Below are 16,821 nucleotides of genomic sequence, written 5' to 3'. Positions count from 1 at the left end.
AAAAAAAAATGGATTTTGATTTCGTAATTATTTATTGTATTAGTTTTTTTTTATAGTTTACATGGTTTCGGGACCAAGGATGCTATAATTTTTATATTTTTTCTTGAAAGCTGAGATTTTTTTACATAACATATACAAAAAATCAGAGATGTGTTATTTTCATATAACATATGACGAAACCAGAGAGGCTTCTGTTTTCGTTTTTGAGTTATTTTTCAAAGTTAACTTGTTTTCGGCCTTCGTTCAATATTTATCTGCGACTAGACTGGATGTATGCGACTAGAGTTCAATTAATTGGCAAATGTGTCATTTTTTTCAAAATATCTAATTGGCTTTAATTTGATATATCGATCATCTGAATCGGTCCCGTAGTTCAAAAGTAATAAATTTTTGAACAAAGTCGTTTTTGGAAAAAAAAAAAAGTGAGAAATGATTTTTTGGATCATCGGTTAACTTTGAAAAATCATAACTCAAAAACGAAGAAAACGCCTCTCTGGTTTCGATATATATTATGTGAAAAATCCTCAACTTTTCAGAGAAAATATAGAAAAATATAGCGCCTTTGGTCCCGAGACTATGAAAACAATAAAAGACGAATCAAACGAATACAATCAATCAAGTAACTGGCTTTAATTTGATATGTCGATCATATGAATTGGTTTAGTAGTTCAAAAGTTATGATTTTTTGAAAAAAAGTCATTTTTGGAAAAAAGAGGAAAACAGTTGATTTTTCGGACAACCCTAAAATGGAAATAGCAGTTAAGTATAACGGACATTTGTCACCGTTATACTAAAGTTTTTTTCATCTTGATTATTTTTTTCAAAAATCTGTATCGCAATCTGTACTATTCAAAACATTTGTTGCATAGAAAAATCCGTTGAAAAAATAGTACTCAAGCCCCAAATTACTCATTTGTTTGTTGATTGCTATACACACTTTTGCTAAGCTATGATTGCAACAGTTAATAAAATTTGCGAGCTACCCTACCCAAACTTTTACAAAATCGGAGCAATTTTTTGTAGAAACCGTTTTTTATGAAATCAGAGAACGCAAAGTGCTTATAATTTATTCATGATTTTGGTTGGCGGAACCGATCATCGAGTTTCTTCAAAACACTAGCTGATCATTTAAACTTAAGTAATATTTCCGTGGCATTCATGTTTTGTTTTCGTTCATGATTCAATCCATAGCAAACGTAACTCACTAATAAACACATGAGTTATTTTCGCGAATGACGCTGTAGCAGTTGTGCTGAAAATCGGCTCTAGATTGCATTGTGCATATCGTGCAGTTAAGTATAACGGAATACATTGAACTAGTCTCAGCAATTATTCAATCAACAAATATGACGTAAAACTTAACTAAGCAAAAAGATAGGATTGGAAAACAAGTCTCAACTTTTCAATGAGTTCATGCGATCAGTACAATCTAAAATAATTTTTTCTTCAATTTGAAGACCTCTGTCTTTCAAATTGCTTAACGTTCTGTTTACCCTCAAATTTTTGCTCATTGTTGTTTCATTATATTTTTGTTTCTAAATTGATAATAAAATACAGCATATAACAAAACACTGTTATTTATCTTGGACATGTTACTTTTCTGCATGCATTCGAATCACTGGTCAAAAAAGTGATTGAAAGTCTGGATAAAAACACTGCGACAGGTCATTTTCTTCCGGTTTTTCGTGGCTTCGTCTAATCCCACGGTATTGAATAAAGGGCCTGGCCGGGTAAGGGAGTAAAAAGTGCCCCCAAACCAAATCACTAGCTGTATGGCAAATATTGTAAAGGATATTAAATAAGAAATTTTGGCGGTTTATTTGAACCCCTATGTGGTTTGACGTAGGATCTATAGTGAAAAACGTACTTTTTCGTTTATTTCACGCCATCCTCAAAATATCCGAGATAAAAATTTGAAAAAAATACTGAATGTGCATGTGCAATCTCTAAATCCCAAAAAAATAATTTCAAAATAAAATATTTTTTTTAGTACTAAAATTTTTGATGAAATATTTTTTTGATAGTTTTTCTTGATACACCATAGTAAGATGCACATTTAGTATTTTTTTCAAATTTTTATCTCGGATCTTTTGAGGATGGCGTGAAATAATCGAAAAAGTACGTTTTTCACTATAGATTCTACGTCAAACCACATAGGGGTTCAAATAAACCGCCAAAATTTCTTATTTAATATCCTTTACAATATTTGCCATACAGCTAGTGATTTGGTTTGGGGGCACTTTTTACTCCCTTACCCGGCCAGACCCTTTCCAGCAAAATAATGTATTGGATAACTTAAAAACAAAACCAAAAAAAAACTCACAACCACTCTGTTTGTTTACGGCCCTATTAGTTCAAACTAGCCATAACAAATAAATTGTCTTGTAAACATTAAACATTAATCGATGCACTCCAATCACTTACAGCTTGTTCAAAGTCGTTGAAGTCCTCTAGATTTCCGATACGCAAATGGCTAAGCTCTTGCATCTGCTGTTTAAGCTTATCGACATTGCGCTGCAGTTCGGAGATTCTGCTGATGTTCCATATCTGCAATTAGATTACAAAGATAGTCTACATTAGAAATGAAGAAAAAATTCTGCATTACTTCCTCGAAATGGTTGAGAGGTAAAGGGTGTAATGTGCATCAACAAACCGTACTGGGATTATTTTTAGCATTATTTTTTTTTATATGCAAACGAAAGCAACCCGCCTAACGTCACAGTTCCTTGACTTTGAATTTAAAACTCATCTCGTGGGCCGCATAATCATGATGTCATCATCTGGAGATTTCCTCCGTCGTTTACGGAATGCGTCGAAAGTGAAGACGGAATCAAGAAACTACTTATTCATAATGGTGCAATGTGTGATTGCGTTTTGCACTCGCGAATTGCCGGCGGCGGGAAGTTGCCAGCTATCGCCACCGTAGCCGCATCCGGTCGGATCGAACGGTGCGTCTCAAGATCATCTCGTTATCTCGGCGCGTCATCTTCGGTCTTCGGACGGTTATTAGGATGGCAGCGTTTTGTTTGGACAAATTTGTTGGTCTTCTGCAGCCAGCTGTGTGTCGTGCACTAGTGCACAAATGGGAAGAAATGAGTGTTATTGCAGTCGTCGAAAGTGCTAGTACACGTGTGGGTGAAATGGAAATAACGTTGCACAAATTGAGTGCAGATGGTGAGCAAAAGCGGTAGCGAATTAGAGAAAGTTATTTTGGATCGTAATTGTTTCATTTAGTCAGTCGACTTTAAACAAATGTCTGTTTTAATTTTATATTATGGAGTTGGAGTCGAGCGTCTTTATGCCGCCACAACCCTTTATATTATTCTGAAGTTTGGATGAAAAAAGATTGGAAATATTACACTTTGAATTCTGAGCAATTTCACGATACGATATTCCATATACATATTAATAGTAACGAAATAAAAAAAATATTGTAAGAAAACTAATTAGTTACAAACTATGGACATACAAATCAAGACGTAATAAAAAAAATTACATTGTAAATTAGTAATTGATTTCATAACTTTACCAATTAATTAATTGGTAAAATTACGACTTGCGTTCGAAATAGCAATGCTACGTACTAGTATTTCTAAAAAATATTTCAAACTTTCATACTAAAGCTAATTGTGTATTTAATGCTATCAGGAGAGTCAAGGTTTGTAAATAAATGCCAGAATATAGCCATTTTCATTTATACGCAGGAGAAGATTATGGGTGTCATACCCGTATTAACACGATGCAATAGATGAACAGTACTGGCAACATTTCAGGAACAGAGTGCACAATATGGTTACATCTCTTTCGTCCGGTGGGATCTTATCCTTGAACGCTCTTATAAGCTGTTTGAAACCCATGTTGTTTAAGGACTCCTTGAATGGCATTTGTCACTTTCAGGTAGAACGGAAGGCTGATCCTCTGAATCTCCTCTTTTTGCGGTTATGTGTGGTTGCGTTTTGGCGGTGTTTTTTTCCCTTCGTGTTTTCGGAGGATCTTGTTTATGAAGCCTTCGTTGTAACCATTCAAGAAAGCAGCCTCGTGTATTCCGGGTCCGGGTTTGGACAAGTCCTAAAAGAAGGATCTAATCCAACAACCGTTGAAGCAATAGACGTGTCAAAATTGATGCCATAATTGATAAAACAAACCAGATGATTCGCTGTTGCGTAGTTTTTATCTGGACTTCTTTGATAGAGTCTCTTTTTACCGAAGCAGCTGAATTTGTGTCCTTATGTCAGTGCATTTTTTTCAAAACACCCAGCTGATACATACTGCGGTCTTAGGCGATTGTGTATTTGTTTCACCGTTGATAATTGATGTTTAATCATACACAAACTCTTTTCAGTTAACGGTATGAAAACCAACCTATTCATCGAGCCTCATACTGCCCATCGAGAAGTGCCAATGTGATAGAGTATGAGGCTCATACGAGCCTCATACTCTATCACATTGGCACGGCTCGATCGGATTTGAGTCGGACGGATTGAAGAATGCAAAACTGGATCCAATCGAAATTCAATCGAATTTCGAATTCCAGAACAACAAATTCAGATCTAGGAGTGGATGATAGGACATCGATGGAGTCACGTCAAGGGGAACGACTTTATCGTTCAGCATCACTGGTTCTACAATGGACCAACATTGGAACAATTCTACACGGTTTGATCCACCGGAAGATCAATTCGAACGAAAGCAGACCGTTTCACAGCCTCAACACCTATAGAACCACATCCACTACTGGACCGTATCTCATCGTACTGAAAGTTGCTTCGAGTAACAGCTCTCATCTGTCGCTTTTCATGGAAATGCCAAATCTAACGCGTTTACACAAGAACATACTAGGATTTATGAATTATGTGAATTGATATTATAGTCCTTGTACAATCAAATGACTGGTTTCAATCAAGTAATCGGAACTTTATTGGACATTAGACAAAATCAGATTCGGATTCAAAATGTTTTGGTGAAACCGCAGTGATATGTCTTAATGACATGCGCAGATGTGTCACCTGAAAATCGATCCTCATATACAAAAAAAAACTCCATATGAACGTCATTTCCAAAAATCAATTGGGTCACTCAAATTCTAACATCGAAGAATAAACTGTATGTATAACAACAACGAACCTGGGGGTCTTCGTAGCCACTTGGTTACGCGCTCGCTCGCGATCGATCGTGAGTTAAAACTCAGGACCCTCAATTGATCATCTTTGTGTTGTTATAGAATAAGTACGTCCACGCAACCATCATCAGCTATGGAGATCGATCCACGGTGGAACAAAGATCGATTCATCCATACAACTGCTCTGCTCTGCAAGAAACATCGGGCTGCTGTTCTATAAATAACCCAACAATGATCAATATCAGCTGTCTCCGCTGTCCGGTCTGCTGAACAATGGAAGAACAGATAGAATACCCTTACGCCTAAATGGCTACTACAGTGCAATTTACCATAAGGTAATGGAACAGAAAATCTAACGCCTAAATGACTACTACTTCTACTGTGTAATTTACAATTTATAGAGACATAAATATATGTACATGTACACGATAAAAGCCTGGCTCTGTTACAGATAAAATGCTAATGAGCCTGATAAATAAATAAATGGGATAAAAAAAAAACAACGAACCTAACATGCCGCCGGCTGTCCATCCGCAAATGGTTTGAGTCCCGGGACCACGAAGTGCGATCACCGCTTATCACGGTCTAGTGCCAACTTAGCAGAGAAAAATAATAAAGTAGAACTCCGATTATCCGCGAAATAGTGTGTGTAACTGAAGTAACTGAAATAGCGGATAACACATTGAGGTAAAAAACGTAAAAGAAAAGGATATTTAAGCTATAAAACTATGTTTTATCAATACAGAAACCATTAAACTATCCATCTGTCTTGTACACCAATGGTCCGATAATGTGAAAGCCATGACCAAAATCAAAGAGCTAGAACCTACCACTTACTGGAAGGCCCATAAAATTACAATGGAACTAGCTTTTGTGGATAATCCGCACCGCGGATTATCGAGATTCCACTGTAATTGTTCCTCAACAAATAAAACTACAAAAGAGATCTCAAAATAACTTAAAAGGAGTGGTACATCCACGTTCCAGCCTCTCGGAAACGGAGTCATTTGCGTCTGTAAATAAGTGTGATCTTATTATGAGGCCTTATAATCAAAAAGTACTTCTGTTTTCGAACGGAGTTTAACACTAGAACTACCGACAGTTTTTATATACCTTTTTATACCAAACCGGTCATTTTGAAAAAAAAGTTTCACTGAAAATAAAATATGTTTCACTCTAATATTGCAAGTACATGACAAATATATCTATTTGCATGCAATATAGTATTAGATATACACCCATGTTTTTTACGCGTTTTTTGAGCGGTTTTTTCACGAGGTTTTTTTAACGCGGATAATCTAATTGACGCGTTTTTTACGCGGATTTTCCAATTAACGCGGTTTTTGAAGTAGGATCACGTCTTTCATTTCTATACTGGGGTGTAAGTTCAAATTTTCTTAAACGAAAGCGTTACGCTGGAGAGAACAAGACTTCGAGCGTTAATAGCTCCTAAACAACTGAACGAAATGGTATGATAAACAATTCAATCGAAAGATAAAATGTCTACGCGTTATATGCTTGTTACTTTTTTATCCAAAAACTTGTTTCAATAGCCCTAAAATTGCTTTCAAAACAGGCTATTGAAATAACACCAATCGGTATATTAGTGAGTGCCGCTCGGAAATCCACTTAGTCTAGAAGCGAACGAACTGAAAAGTTTTAACCCTCTTAAAGCCAAAAAGAAGAAGAAGAAACCAATCTGTTATGATTGAGATACGATCGCTGGAATGGATTGATGTTTCCCCAACACAGATTTTGAAACCATGGAGCCTGGGGAAGTCGACATTGTAAAATAGATTTAAGCTGCGAGTACTTTAAGACTCGCTTGCGTTCCTGGATATCGGATTTTTTTTTCTAACACAGACTTCAAAACCATGGAGCCTGGAGAAACTGGTATTGCAAATTAGATGCAAGCAACGGGTACTTCTGTACCCGTTTGCTCTTTTGCGAACCGGAATGTTGTTTCCCAGCAACGGATTCCGAAACCAATAAGTTGGGAAAATCGGCATTGCAGATCTCGGTAGTACTTTTGTATCCCCATGCATTTTTACACTCCGGAATTCGTTTTGCTAACACGGTCTACAAAAGCGGGTACAAATGCAACGCTTTGGCTGGCTATTTAAGATTGCATATCCCTTCATGTCGCCAACTCACTGAACTTCTACGCAAACCGTTTGATGAATAGGCAAAATGTTGATAACTATTTGCTGCGATAACCACTGCCATAATGCATAAATTGACCAAAATTGGGATTTGTTTGCAATTGAATTCGTAAATTGTTTCATTCATTCACTAATTTAATCAATACATACAAAAGATAGCTCCGGGCAGCGGCGTACCCAATGAGGAACATTCGAGGTGCGATTTTTGCTAATTGAAAAAACAAATGATTACTAAGACAACGGCAGTCCTACGTCAACCTTGCGGTCATATCATAGGTATAACCCATCCATAGTTTTTCAAGGTACGTATCCCTCGCGTAAAAAAAAACCTGGGTGTACACTCGTCAAAAAAGTTAGAGGAACTGAATTTAACCCAATTTTTGGCTAACCAACTCAATATCAAATCAGATTAACCTTATTATCCCATTAACGACCAAGCTGTAAACAATATTTCCTCAACGAAAGCCAATGGTGTAATTTTGATTATTGGTGTTACAGAAATCCCAATCTTCAAGAATTATTTTTTCCCGGAAAATGACAAAAAATAAAAAAAAAGCGCCAAACAAAAACATTGGCCGAAATCTACATTTTTGTTCCTATAGGAGGATCAATCCAATAGTTTTTTTTCCTACATCACAATATTTGATCTTTTATCAAAGTAATATTGTAGAAAAGTTTACATATTTTTGAATTTTATAAGTTTTTGTTGTACTTTCCGCACATAGTTCCTTTAAACTGATTTTTGTGAGTAACAAAATTTGAATGAAATAGATAGTAAGTGGTAGATTATATACTAAACTATCATTTGATGCCAAAACCTTACCATATGGTTGCTTTCCAGAGCCATGAAAAATTATCGAAGTGGCTGTTCGGTTTTTCGAACGCTTGGCATAAAACCTTTAGGACCTTTTCCAACAGAGATATTTCTGTTTGAATGAAAAATCACCCCTTCGTCTTTGTTGATGAATAATTCTAAAATATTGCAGTTTTGAAAACTGTAATAAATTCTGTATAAAGTCAATTTATTGCTTTGATGAAGAAAAAATATTTGATGTTTTTGCATCGATTTTAAAAAAGTGTCAAAAACACGTTTGTTATAGTGTTTTAGAAAATATTGTGTAATTGTGCAAATATTGCAGTAAATTTCAATGTTAGTAGGTAAATTTTTGGTATAGTCTATCCCCTAAACTCATGTGAACGTTTCATTTTGATACGTACAGTGGTTTTTTTTAAATCGATCAAAGCTTGGAGTAAATTAGAGACACCCTTCGCACACTGTACCAAAATGCTATGCGTATTTTTCGTTTTCATGCCTGGGTGAGATTGTGGGCGAAGAGTACGTGGATGTGTGGAAATGCATATGTATACGTGTGAGTATCATCACTCTTTATAATAATCGTACCTACAAACGCATGAAAACAAATGTTACGAATCGTTCGTTCTGAGAGTCGCGTAGGATTTTGTACTTCTGGTACGATTTGCGATTTAATGCTCCTCTAATTTACTCCAACTTTGAAAAATCGGCTAGAAAAACGGCTGAACGTATCAACATCAAACGTTCACAGATGTTTAGGCAATGCACTAGGTTAAAAGGTTTGCCTGCAAGCATTAGAACTTACTGCGATATTTGCAGAATTACAGTGGATTTTGTAAAGCACTATAAAAATTCAGTTTTTTGCACTTTTTTTAAATCGATGCAAAAAATTTAAATAATTTTTTCTGTTAACGTAACAAATTACCTTTGTGCAGAATTTATTGGAGTTTTCAAAACTGTCTTTCGATTTACGGTGCGATGGTAATAAAAATATGTACATAAAATACTCGCACTCTGTACCTCTAATTTTTTTGTCGAGTGCACCGTTCTGAATCATATTTCGGACCTTTTGTTCTAATATCTTGAATTGCCTAATGCACAGATGATAAAACTATAAAATTAATATAACAATTGCTTCTTTTTTTATTGCTTGCTTTTTAGAGTAATCCCTTGGTTTCACTATCATTTCATATGAGAACTACATTTGAATTATAACATAATCGGCAAAAGTCGGCAAAAATTATCGTTTGTGTTTGACATTTGCTTAGCGTGAGTTCGTAGAATTCACCCCTTCATCAATATTTAAATTTCTCTCGTGTTTCATCAGTTCTCATCATCGTTATCAGTCTACTGTGATTGCTTAGTAAGTGTTTCGCAGTTGACTATAAAATATAATCAAGTGTAATGTAATTTTCGTCCAAAAAATTACAGAAGAAAGTGTCCGAAATTTGAATTCAATCTGTCCGAAATTTGATTTAGTGTCCGAAGTTAAATTCTTTTTCGCTTCATTTGAAAAGCATTTTATTCGATGATTTTTTTATGTTTTCAATCAAATAAGTACCAAAGTGGAAAACTTAAAAGCATATATTATTGAAAATATCAACCAAACAATACCTGTGCATAAAGCTTACATCTGTTTTCTGCATCTATCTCAATTGAAAGTGCTTTTTACGAATACTACTTTCCATCTCTATCCATCCATGTTTTTCATCGTATATCTCATTAAATTGCATAATAATTCATCTTTTTCTGAACACCGTTGTTGTGGCTCAGTTTTCTCGAATCGGATGAACCGAATGCAACAAGTTTCATTTGGTGGGTACATGTTTAGGGACCATAGACTCCAGAACAAAAACAAAACAAAACCTGTTATTTGGAGTACCAAACTTCGTGATTTTTCAAAAATAGCTTATTCGTGACTTATTCAAACCAATATGACCTTATTGTCATAAATCGATTATGTTCCGGATCAGGTTACCGAGGGCAGTGACTTCTTTATGACCAGAACCAAATACCATCATTATCGAACCATCATATCGAACTTCATAGTTTGTCAAAACTAGCTCATTGGTGACCATTTCAAGGGTTTTGGTCACAGAAGGATAACTCGTACTGTCTCCGGATACATAATGAAACCAAAGCAGATTTTTCAAAAGTTCAAAATGTTGTGTCACTTTCCATTAGGATGGAGAGAGCTCAAATTCAAGGACATCCAAGGACAGGAAGCCCATGAAAAACCATAGGTAGAGCTACTGGCAGAAGAAAAATTGAATTTTTGCAGTACTTTGTTATTGAAAATAATGACAAAGGAATAAATATTTTTCTCTATACTCAAAATACGGTACAAGTTGATAAAAAAGGGTCGAAAAAACGGTACGTTTGTGACAAGAAATCATGAAGTGAATGGATTATATATAATTACAGCCATAGTTAGAGGTACAGGCGCGGAAACCATACTAGTTTAGAACCTCATCAATCAAAAATCCCATATCCCCCGTACAAAATTAATAGTTTAAAACTTTGATCTTACCTCTAACCCAACGATCGAAATCGATAGAAGAAACAGAACCATAGCACTACAGATAAGCACGCATTTATTCACCGATTTCTTCTCAGAGCATTCCGAAGGAAGCGCACTCAAAGCTGCGGGTGGGTTCAGAAACGGTTTCAATGACTCGGCAGTCATGTTTTTTTTTGTTTTTGATAACGAATCCTGCCACAATTTGGTTTTCTCCAACACTTTCGATCAGAAAGGGACACTTTATTTTTTTTATTGTATAAAAAATTTGCCGAAACTAAAACGGAAGCACCTTCGAATATCAAATTGTTTTATTCTAAGCGTAGCGCGCAAGCCAATAACGTTCGAACGTCGCGAACATTCACGTACTACTGAGTGAACTTGACTATCGAAAGATCTACTAAGCAATCCCGCCTGTAGAATATGGATGCTGCTGTTACGTTTCTGGACCAGTCAGCTGAGAGAAAGAGAACAAACTTAATTTTGTTCGTGCGTGTGATCATCGATCATCACTCTCCCGAGATCGCCGATCCTCGTCCGTTCACGCCTCTGCTAATGGATAAATTATCCGCTCCTAAGCGGTGTTGTGTACACGGTGTGACACAGGAAATTCATTCATTTTTCGCGATGGTTATTTTTGCTAGGATCATTGAGGCGAGCAAACGGGAAAAGAATGGTGAATAATATTGTTTACATCTGTAGATGGGTGCGATAATGTGTTTACTACTGGTAAACATCGATTTTCTCAATGACTCTAGTAAAAACAATGATACTCGACTAGTTTTTGTGATTTAATTACAATAATTTTAGGAGTCTAAAATCCCTAACGCATAAAAAATCAATCTAAAAGAACACAAGCAACAGTCCAAACAAGGAAGGCGCTAGCGTCGTTGGCGCCACAAAATTCGCACTGCAATGCATGAGCACGCGTGAAATGTCCCGCATTTGAGGTCCATTAAAATCAGAGTTTATTTCCTAGCCGGCCGTCAATTCTCACCGAAACATCCCGCAAAGCGAGCCAGTTTTACGTCTCTAGCACTCTCTGGACACCCCCACCCAGGTTCCTCAACGCGCTTGTCTTCGAAACCAAGCCGAACAGCCTCTGGACAGCGAGTGTCGATGAGGCGCATCTCTCAAGTTCGGACATCTGGAAGATGGATTAAAATAGCTGCGGCGGTTAGTAAACTTATAAATAATGACTTTTAATTGCCACCGCTACTGTTTCTGGACAGATATTGCTCAGGAGGAGCGTATGGTTGCTCTATCTGCGACTGGAATCTATCGGAAACAAGTTGGGTATATCGGAGGGTGATTCTTTGCATTTCAATATCAATATACAATGCGTTAGCAGTGGCTCTCGTCGTTTGTCGCCTTTCAACTTTATTTGGGGAACACATATAATTGATTGATAATGAGGTTCCATTGTGAACATGTAGGCGGCTCTGTTGAGTTATGGAAGGTCAGGGTTTACTATCGGTGCTATATGACACCGTTCAGACATCAGAATAATTCAACGGTTATGATTCAACTTTGCGTTACATTGATGTAAAATAATAATTATACCAGATTGGCTGTTTTGGACGGTTTAGTGCAGCTTCCTCCGGATGCTTCCCTGATCGCAGATTCACTTTACGGCCGAGTACGAAAAGAGGATGGAATGTGGATGATCTTTCCTTTTTATTGACAAACAGATCCAGACGAATGAAATTAAATCATCATCATAAATATCTCGTTATCGAATGTGCGCGTGATGAAATTTTAACGACGATGTTTTGTAAATTTTCGGTATGTTATTTGCTTTAACGGCTTTCAAGACTGCTTACTGAATTGAAACGCATCGGCCGGTGAAGACTTTATTCGAGAATTAGTAACTGCTTCTGGAACTCTTGCTATTATTTCTTCACAACTGAGTCCTGAGTCTGAGTCCAATCTGTTCTCTTTTTCGTTATTCAAACATGTTATAGTCGCTTCATGAAGATTCTAGACGTGTAGCTGTGAATAGCACAAATCATCTTATAATAGATCGACGAATTATACCGGCAAACGTTGTTCTGTCATATGAATTATTTGGTGACCGGAATAAATCGCCACAGTAAACAACTGCAACAGAAACAACCGCTTAGAAAAAGTGTAGTAGGCTAGAAATATTTGGCGCGGGAAAAACATCATGTGCCTCACATTTCTATTATAAATTTATTCTCTTGTTCTCGTTTTTCGAAATTTATTCTGAGGACAATGTAATGGGGACGAAGTCCCCATTTGGCGAGGATAAGGAATCGAGGCGGCCCATGCCGCCAAGATGACGCAATCCGAGTCCACCGCCGACCCGCCGTCGGAAGCGGCGGTGTCTCGCACGCAAACCTGGGATCCACTGATTGCCCGGTTAGTTTGAAACATAGGATACGATCCTTTAGCAATGTCCGACCGAGCTCTAGCGAGCGTCGGACGGTATACGTCTGCCCGGGGCGTTACGTTTGCCTGGGGCGATACGTTTGCCCGGTTAATTCTTGTTTTGAAATACAATACCGCGCCACAATATTTATAGCCTACTACACATTTTATAAGCGGTGGTTTCTGTTGCAGTCGTTTTCTGTGGCGATTTATTCCGGGAACCGAATTATTTCTAGCGAATATTTTGGATCGTAAGAAACAAATTACGAATATTATGAGGAATGTTATCGTTGGGTGCAGACAAACACGACGATATAAATAATAAAATATCAATTCTGATCAGCCGTTCTCTTGTGATTATGAGTTATACGTACTTGAGGTAAACCTTGTTGTCTATATAAGATATGCAGTCATTTCTTTCGAATTTTTCTATCCATCTCAAATATCCTCCAAAGTATTCTATCATTCTAATTTGGGTGGAGACAAACCCAACGATATATAGATGACGCAAATCTGATCAGCCGTTCTCCTGTGATGATGAGTTGTACGTACGTGGGAAAAACTTTGTGATATTACCACATTCGCTTGAAAACATCTTACTCTTCGACAGTTCTTCCTAATGATCTACTAGAAGATGCCACGTGAGGCCCGGTATTTCTGACTGATAGACTTAAGTGGCGGGGTTGCCATAATAAAATCTGTGTTTTTGATCTGAAAAAAATCTTAATTCTTTTCCAAAAAAAATATGTATTGTTATCTGTAGTAGGTTTTTAGGTCCAATTTCCAATTTTTAGCCATAGTTTTAGGTTTATTATAGTTTTGACGATGTTGATATATTCACGTATTCATTGTAGCGCCAGCAAACACATTCACTATACCAGGGGTTTTCAGATTTTTGTTATAGCAGAGCACTTTTTATAGCAAAACTATTTAACGGAGCACCTGCATTTTCAATCAATAAAACAAATTCTATTTGCATTGACATTACCCAGCTGGGCACAACTCTATTCCGTTTGCGAGTCGCAGTTACACGACATCTGCCCAGGAGTAAAGAAGATAAAAGAGTTACCGGGGTATGCTTTTCACATTGAGCTACGTAATTTCTCATTCTGGAACACATACACAAATGTAGGGGAATCGCGGGTAATACGGATAGTGGGGGGACAGGTGGTTGATTTGAATAGTTACATTTTGAATTTCAGATGTCTGTTAATGAGAACACCTTCTACATGTTATTCTTGAATACAATATTTAAGCCACCCTATGGCAATGAATACTGATCAAAAGTGGAAAAGGGAAACTAAAATCGAAAATCATACATGATTCCGCGTGTGGATGTAATTTTAGCTGCTTCGATATTAAGCATTTTGAGTGTTTTAATATCAAAATTCAATTCGCTAATGGTTATATTTCGGTTTGTGAGTTAACAGAGAAGTGATATTAGGTATGTACGGAAAAGAAAATCTATTTTTAAGTGAAAAATTTAAATTATTGAAATAATTGTACCGGTGGGGTAAAACGGACAGTTGCCAGTGGGAGTGAGATGAACTGTGAAAAGTCTGTTTAATCTATTCCTAAGGAATGCCCTGCGTCTATAAATGGAAATTAAATCGCCAAATGTGGACTGTTTAGAAGCTGGCTGGAACCAAAAGCAAAATTGTTGAGGGTCTGTCCGTTTATACTGATGAATTGGTTGAATAAAATTATTCCTCTCGCGATCGATAAACCTCTACGCTTCATGTATTACAAACCCGTCCATATTACCCGCATCGAAAAAAATGTTATACTTTTCGGTCTGTTTGAATTTCAGTAAAAAACATTGAAAATACTTTTTGACCTAGAACTACGTCTTTCATTAAGGGTGCCAAATCAGAAAACAGGTCAAGTTTTTATGAAATAAAGTTAACGTTAATAACTATTTTTGCCGCGAACGGTTTTTGGCGATTTACATACTAAACGAATCGAAAATACCCTAAGATGTGTATGATATGCTATACATTACAATTCCATAGTCTGTATATGGTTTGAATTGATGAAAATTGGAAGCATTCCCATTTCTCCATACATTTGTTCTGTCCATTTGTGTGCTTTCCCGAACAGAGCTGTCAATAACGAGCAACTTATCGACGAGCAACGAAGGGGAAATCGTAAGATGTTAAGTCTCCGTGAACAAAGGAAAAGAAAAAAAACGAAGGGGAATATGTGCCTAGATTATAAACAGTGGATCTCGCTTAGGCAAACTTTCATTCTTCCTGAGGAAATCGACTGAACAACATCGTTGCTGGGCGAGCTGGACGAACTGGACGGCGAGCGATCGAATGCCTCTCTTAAGGCAATGGGGTGGAGGAGTAATATGATGGATAAAGTAAAGTTTTCCAATGGCCTTTCTGATGGTTAGAGACGAATGAACTGAAGAAGTTTAAAGTCTCAAGCAAGGAAGCCAAACTTTCAGTATCGTTCTGTATTCAAAGCAATGACAATCGTTTGTTCTTCCTTGTTTTGCGTCATCACATGTCTTCGTTTCGGTTTGAGCTGTGGACGCGAGTTACTCACTCGCTGATGTCTCTTACGCCATTGCATTAAGGTTCTGGGCTACACAATTGTGTGGGGAATCATCAAGCTAGGCTATTGTCGGCTCACCAAGAAAATGAATGTTCTGGAATTTTGTCAGTGATTTGGTTTCGCATGACGGTAGGAAAACTCCCTCCACAAGGGATGACAGCTAAGCTAATCTAGACTGGCAATATTAACAGAAAAGGCTTCTGAGCGCAAAACGGAGATAAGTGTGTGTATATTTAGTTTCATCAAGCCATCGATATATGTATATTTGTGTGCGTACGTGCGTGCTTCATAACCCGTACGTAAAAATAGTGCATCTTCGCTACGCTGAAACCCCATTTGTATCTGTTCTCGTGTGCATTGGCCCTGTAACGATGCAACAATCGCTTATTTTTTTATGCTATGATTGACGATTGTTTGGTGTTGCAAATTATGCAGTCGTAATGATAAATATAAACAAGGAGGGAAGATAGCGGGAGGGAAATATTTACGCTTGGGTATTTGGTAATGAAGGCAAATATTCAGTCTTTTTCCAAGCAGTTAAAATTGTTTGTTTTCTGTCCTCAATGCATTGAACTGACGCTACGGCATAGCAGGTGTTCAGGTTGTGCACCAAAAAATTATTTGGAGAATACCAAGTTATTCAATAAGCTCTATTAAGTTATTAATTTATTTGGGCTAGCGTGCCAGTCGCAAAACTGCTCTCAACTAGTATTGCATTTGCGCTAATTTTGATCATAATGAAGCAGTGCTACTCTTTTCGAGGTTGTTGAGATTAACAGATAGAGTTTGTTTCGTTTATTTAGTCACCAAGAAAGTAAATGTCGTTCTGAAATTTTGTATGTGATTTGGTTTCGCTTGTCAGTAGCAAAACTTTTCCTACTAAGGATGACAGCTGCGCTTATCTCGAGTATGTATTGTTCTGTGCGCACAAGAATGAATCATTCAAACAATTATCATCAAATAATTCTACAATAAAAAAAATTTCAGGGTGACCAAACTGGTAGAATGGTTATTTCAAAATTTTCGTTGCATTATAAACTAATATCCGAAGTTTTTGCAATAAACCGACATTTGCAAGAGATCGAATCCCTTCCCTTCTATAGATCCCTTCTATCCCAAACAAATCCTCGACCGCGAATCCCAATAGATCTTCCTGACCTTAAACAAATCCTATCCAACTTGTCCCAAATTCCCCACCAAATACAAAGAAATCCCTCTGTCGGTCAAATCCACCAGCATTTCGTCAACCATACTA

The 16,821-nt window shown here is 37.0% G+C and overlaps 1 protein-coding gene across 1 annotated transcript in view; it reads right to left on the bottom strand.

Moving 5' to 3' along the window:
* LOC129769587 (protein eiger) overlaps positions 1-11,003 on the bottom strand; it is a 66,643-nt gene extending 55,640 nt beyond the window's left edge. The window contains exons 1-2 of the mRNA XM_055771949.1: positions 10,626-11,003; positions 2,425-2,547 (exon numbers count right to left, since the gene is read on the bottom strand). Coding sequence (XP_055627924.1) covers positions 2,425-2,547; positions 10,626-10,781 — 279 coding nt within the window. The 5' untranslated portion in view covers positions 10,782-11,003. The remainder of the gene's footprint in view (positions 1-2,424; positions 2,548-10,625) is intronic.
* Between the last annotated feature and the right edge of the window lie 5,818 nt (positions 11,004-16,821).

The sequence above is a fragment of the Toxorhynchites rutilus genome, chromosome 2 (assembly GCF_029784135.1).
Source record: "Toxorhynchites rutilus septentrionalis strain SRP chromosome 2, ASM2978413v1, whole genome shotgun sequence".
NCBI lineage: Eukaryota > Metazoa > Arthropoda > Insecta > Diptera > Culicidae > Toxorhynchites > Toxorhynchites rutilus.
This window is presented reverse-complemented; position numbering and strand designations above follow the sequence as displayed.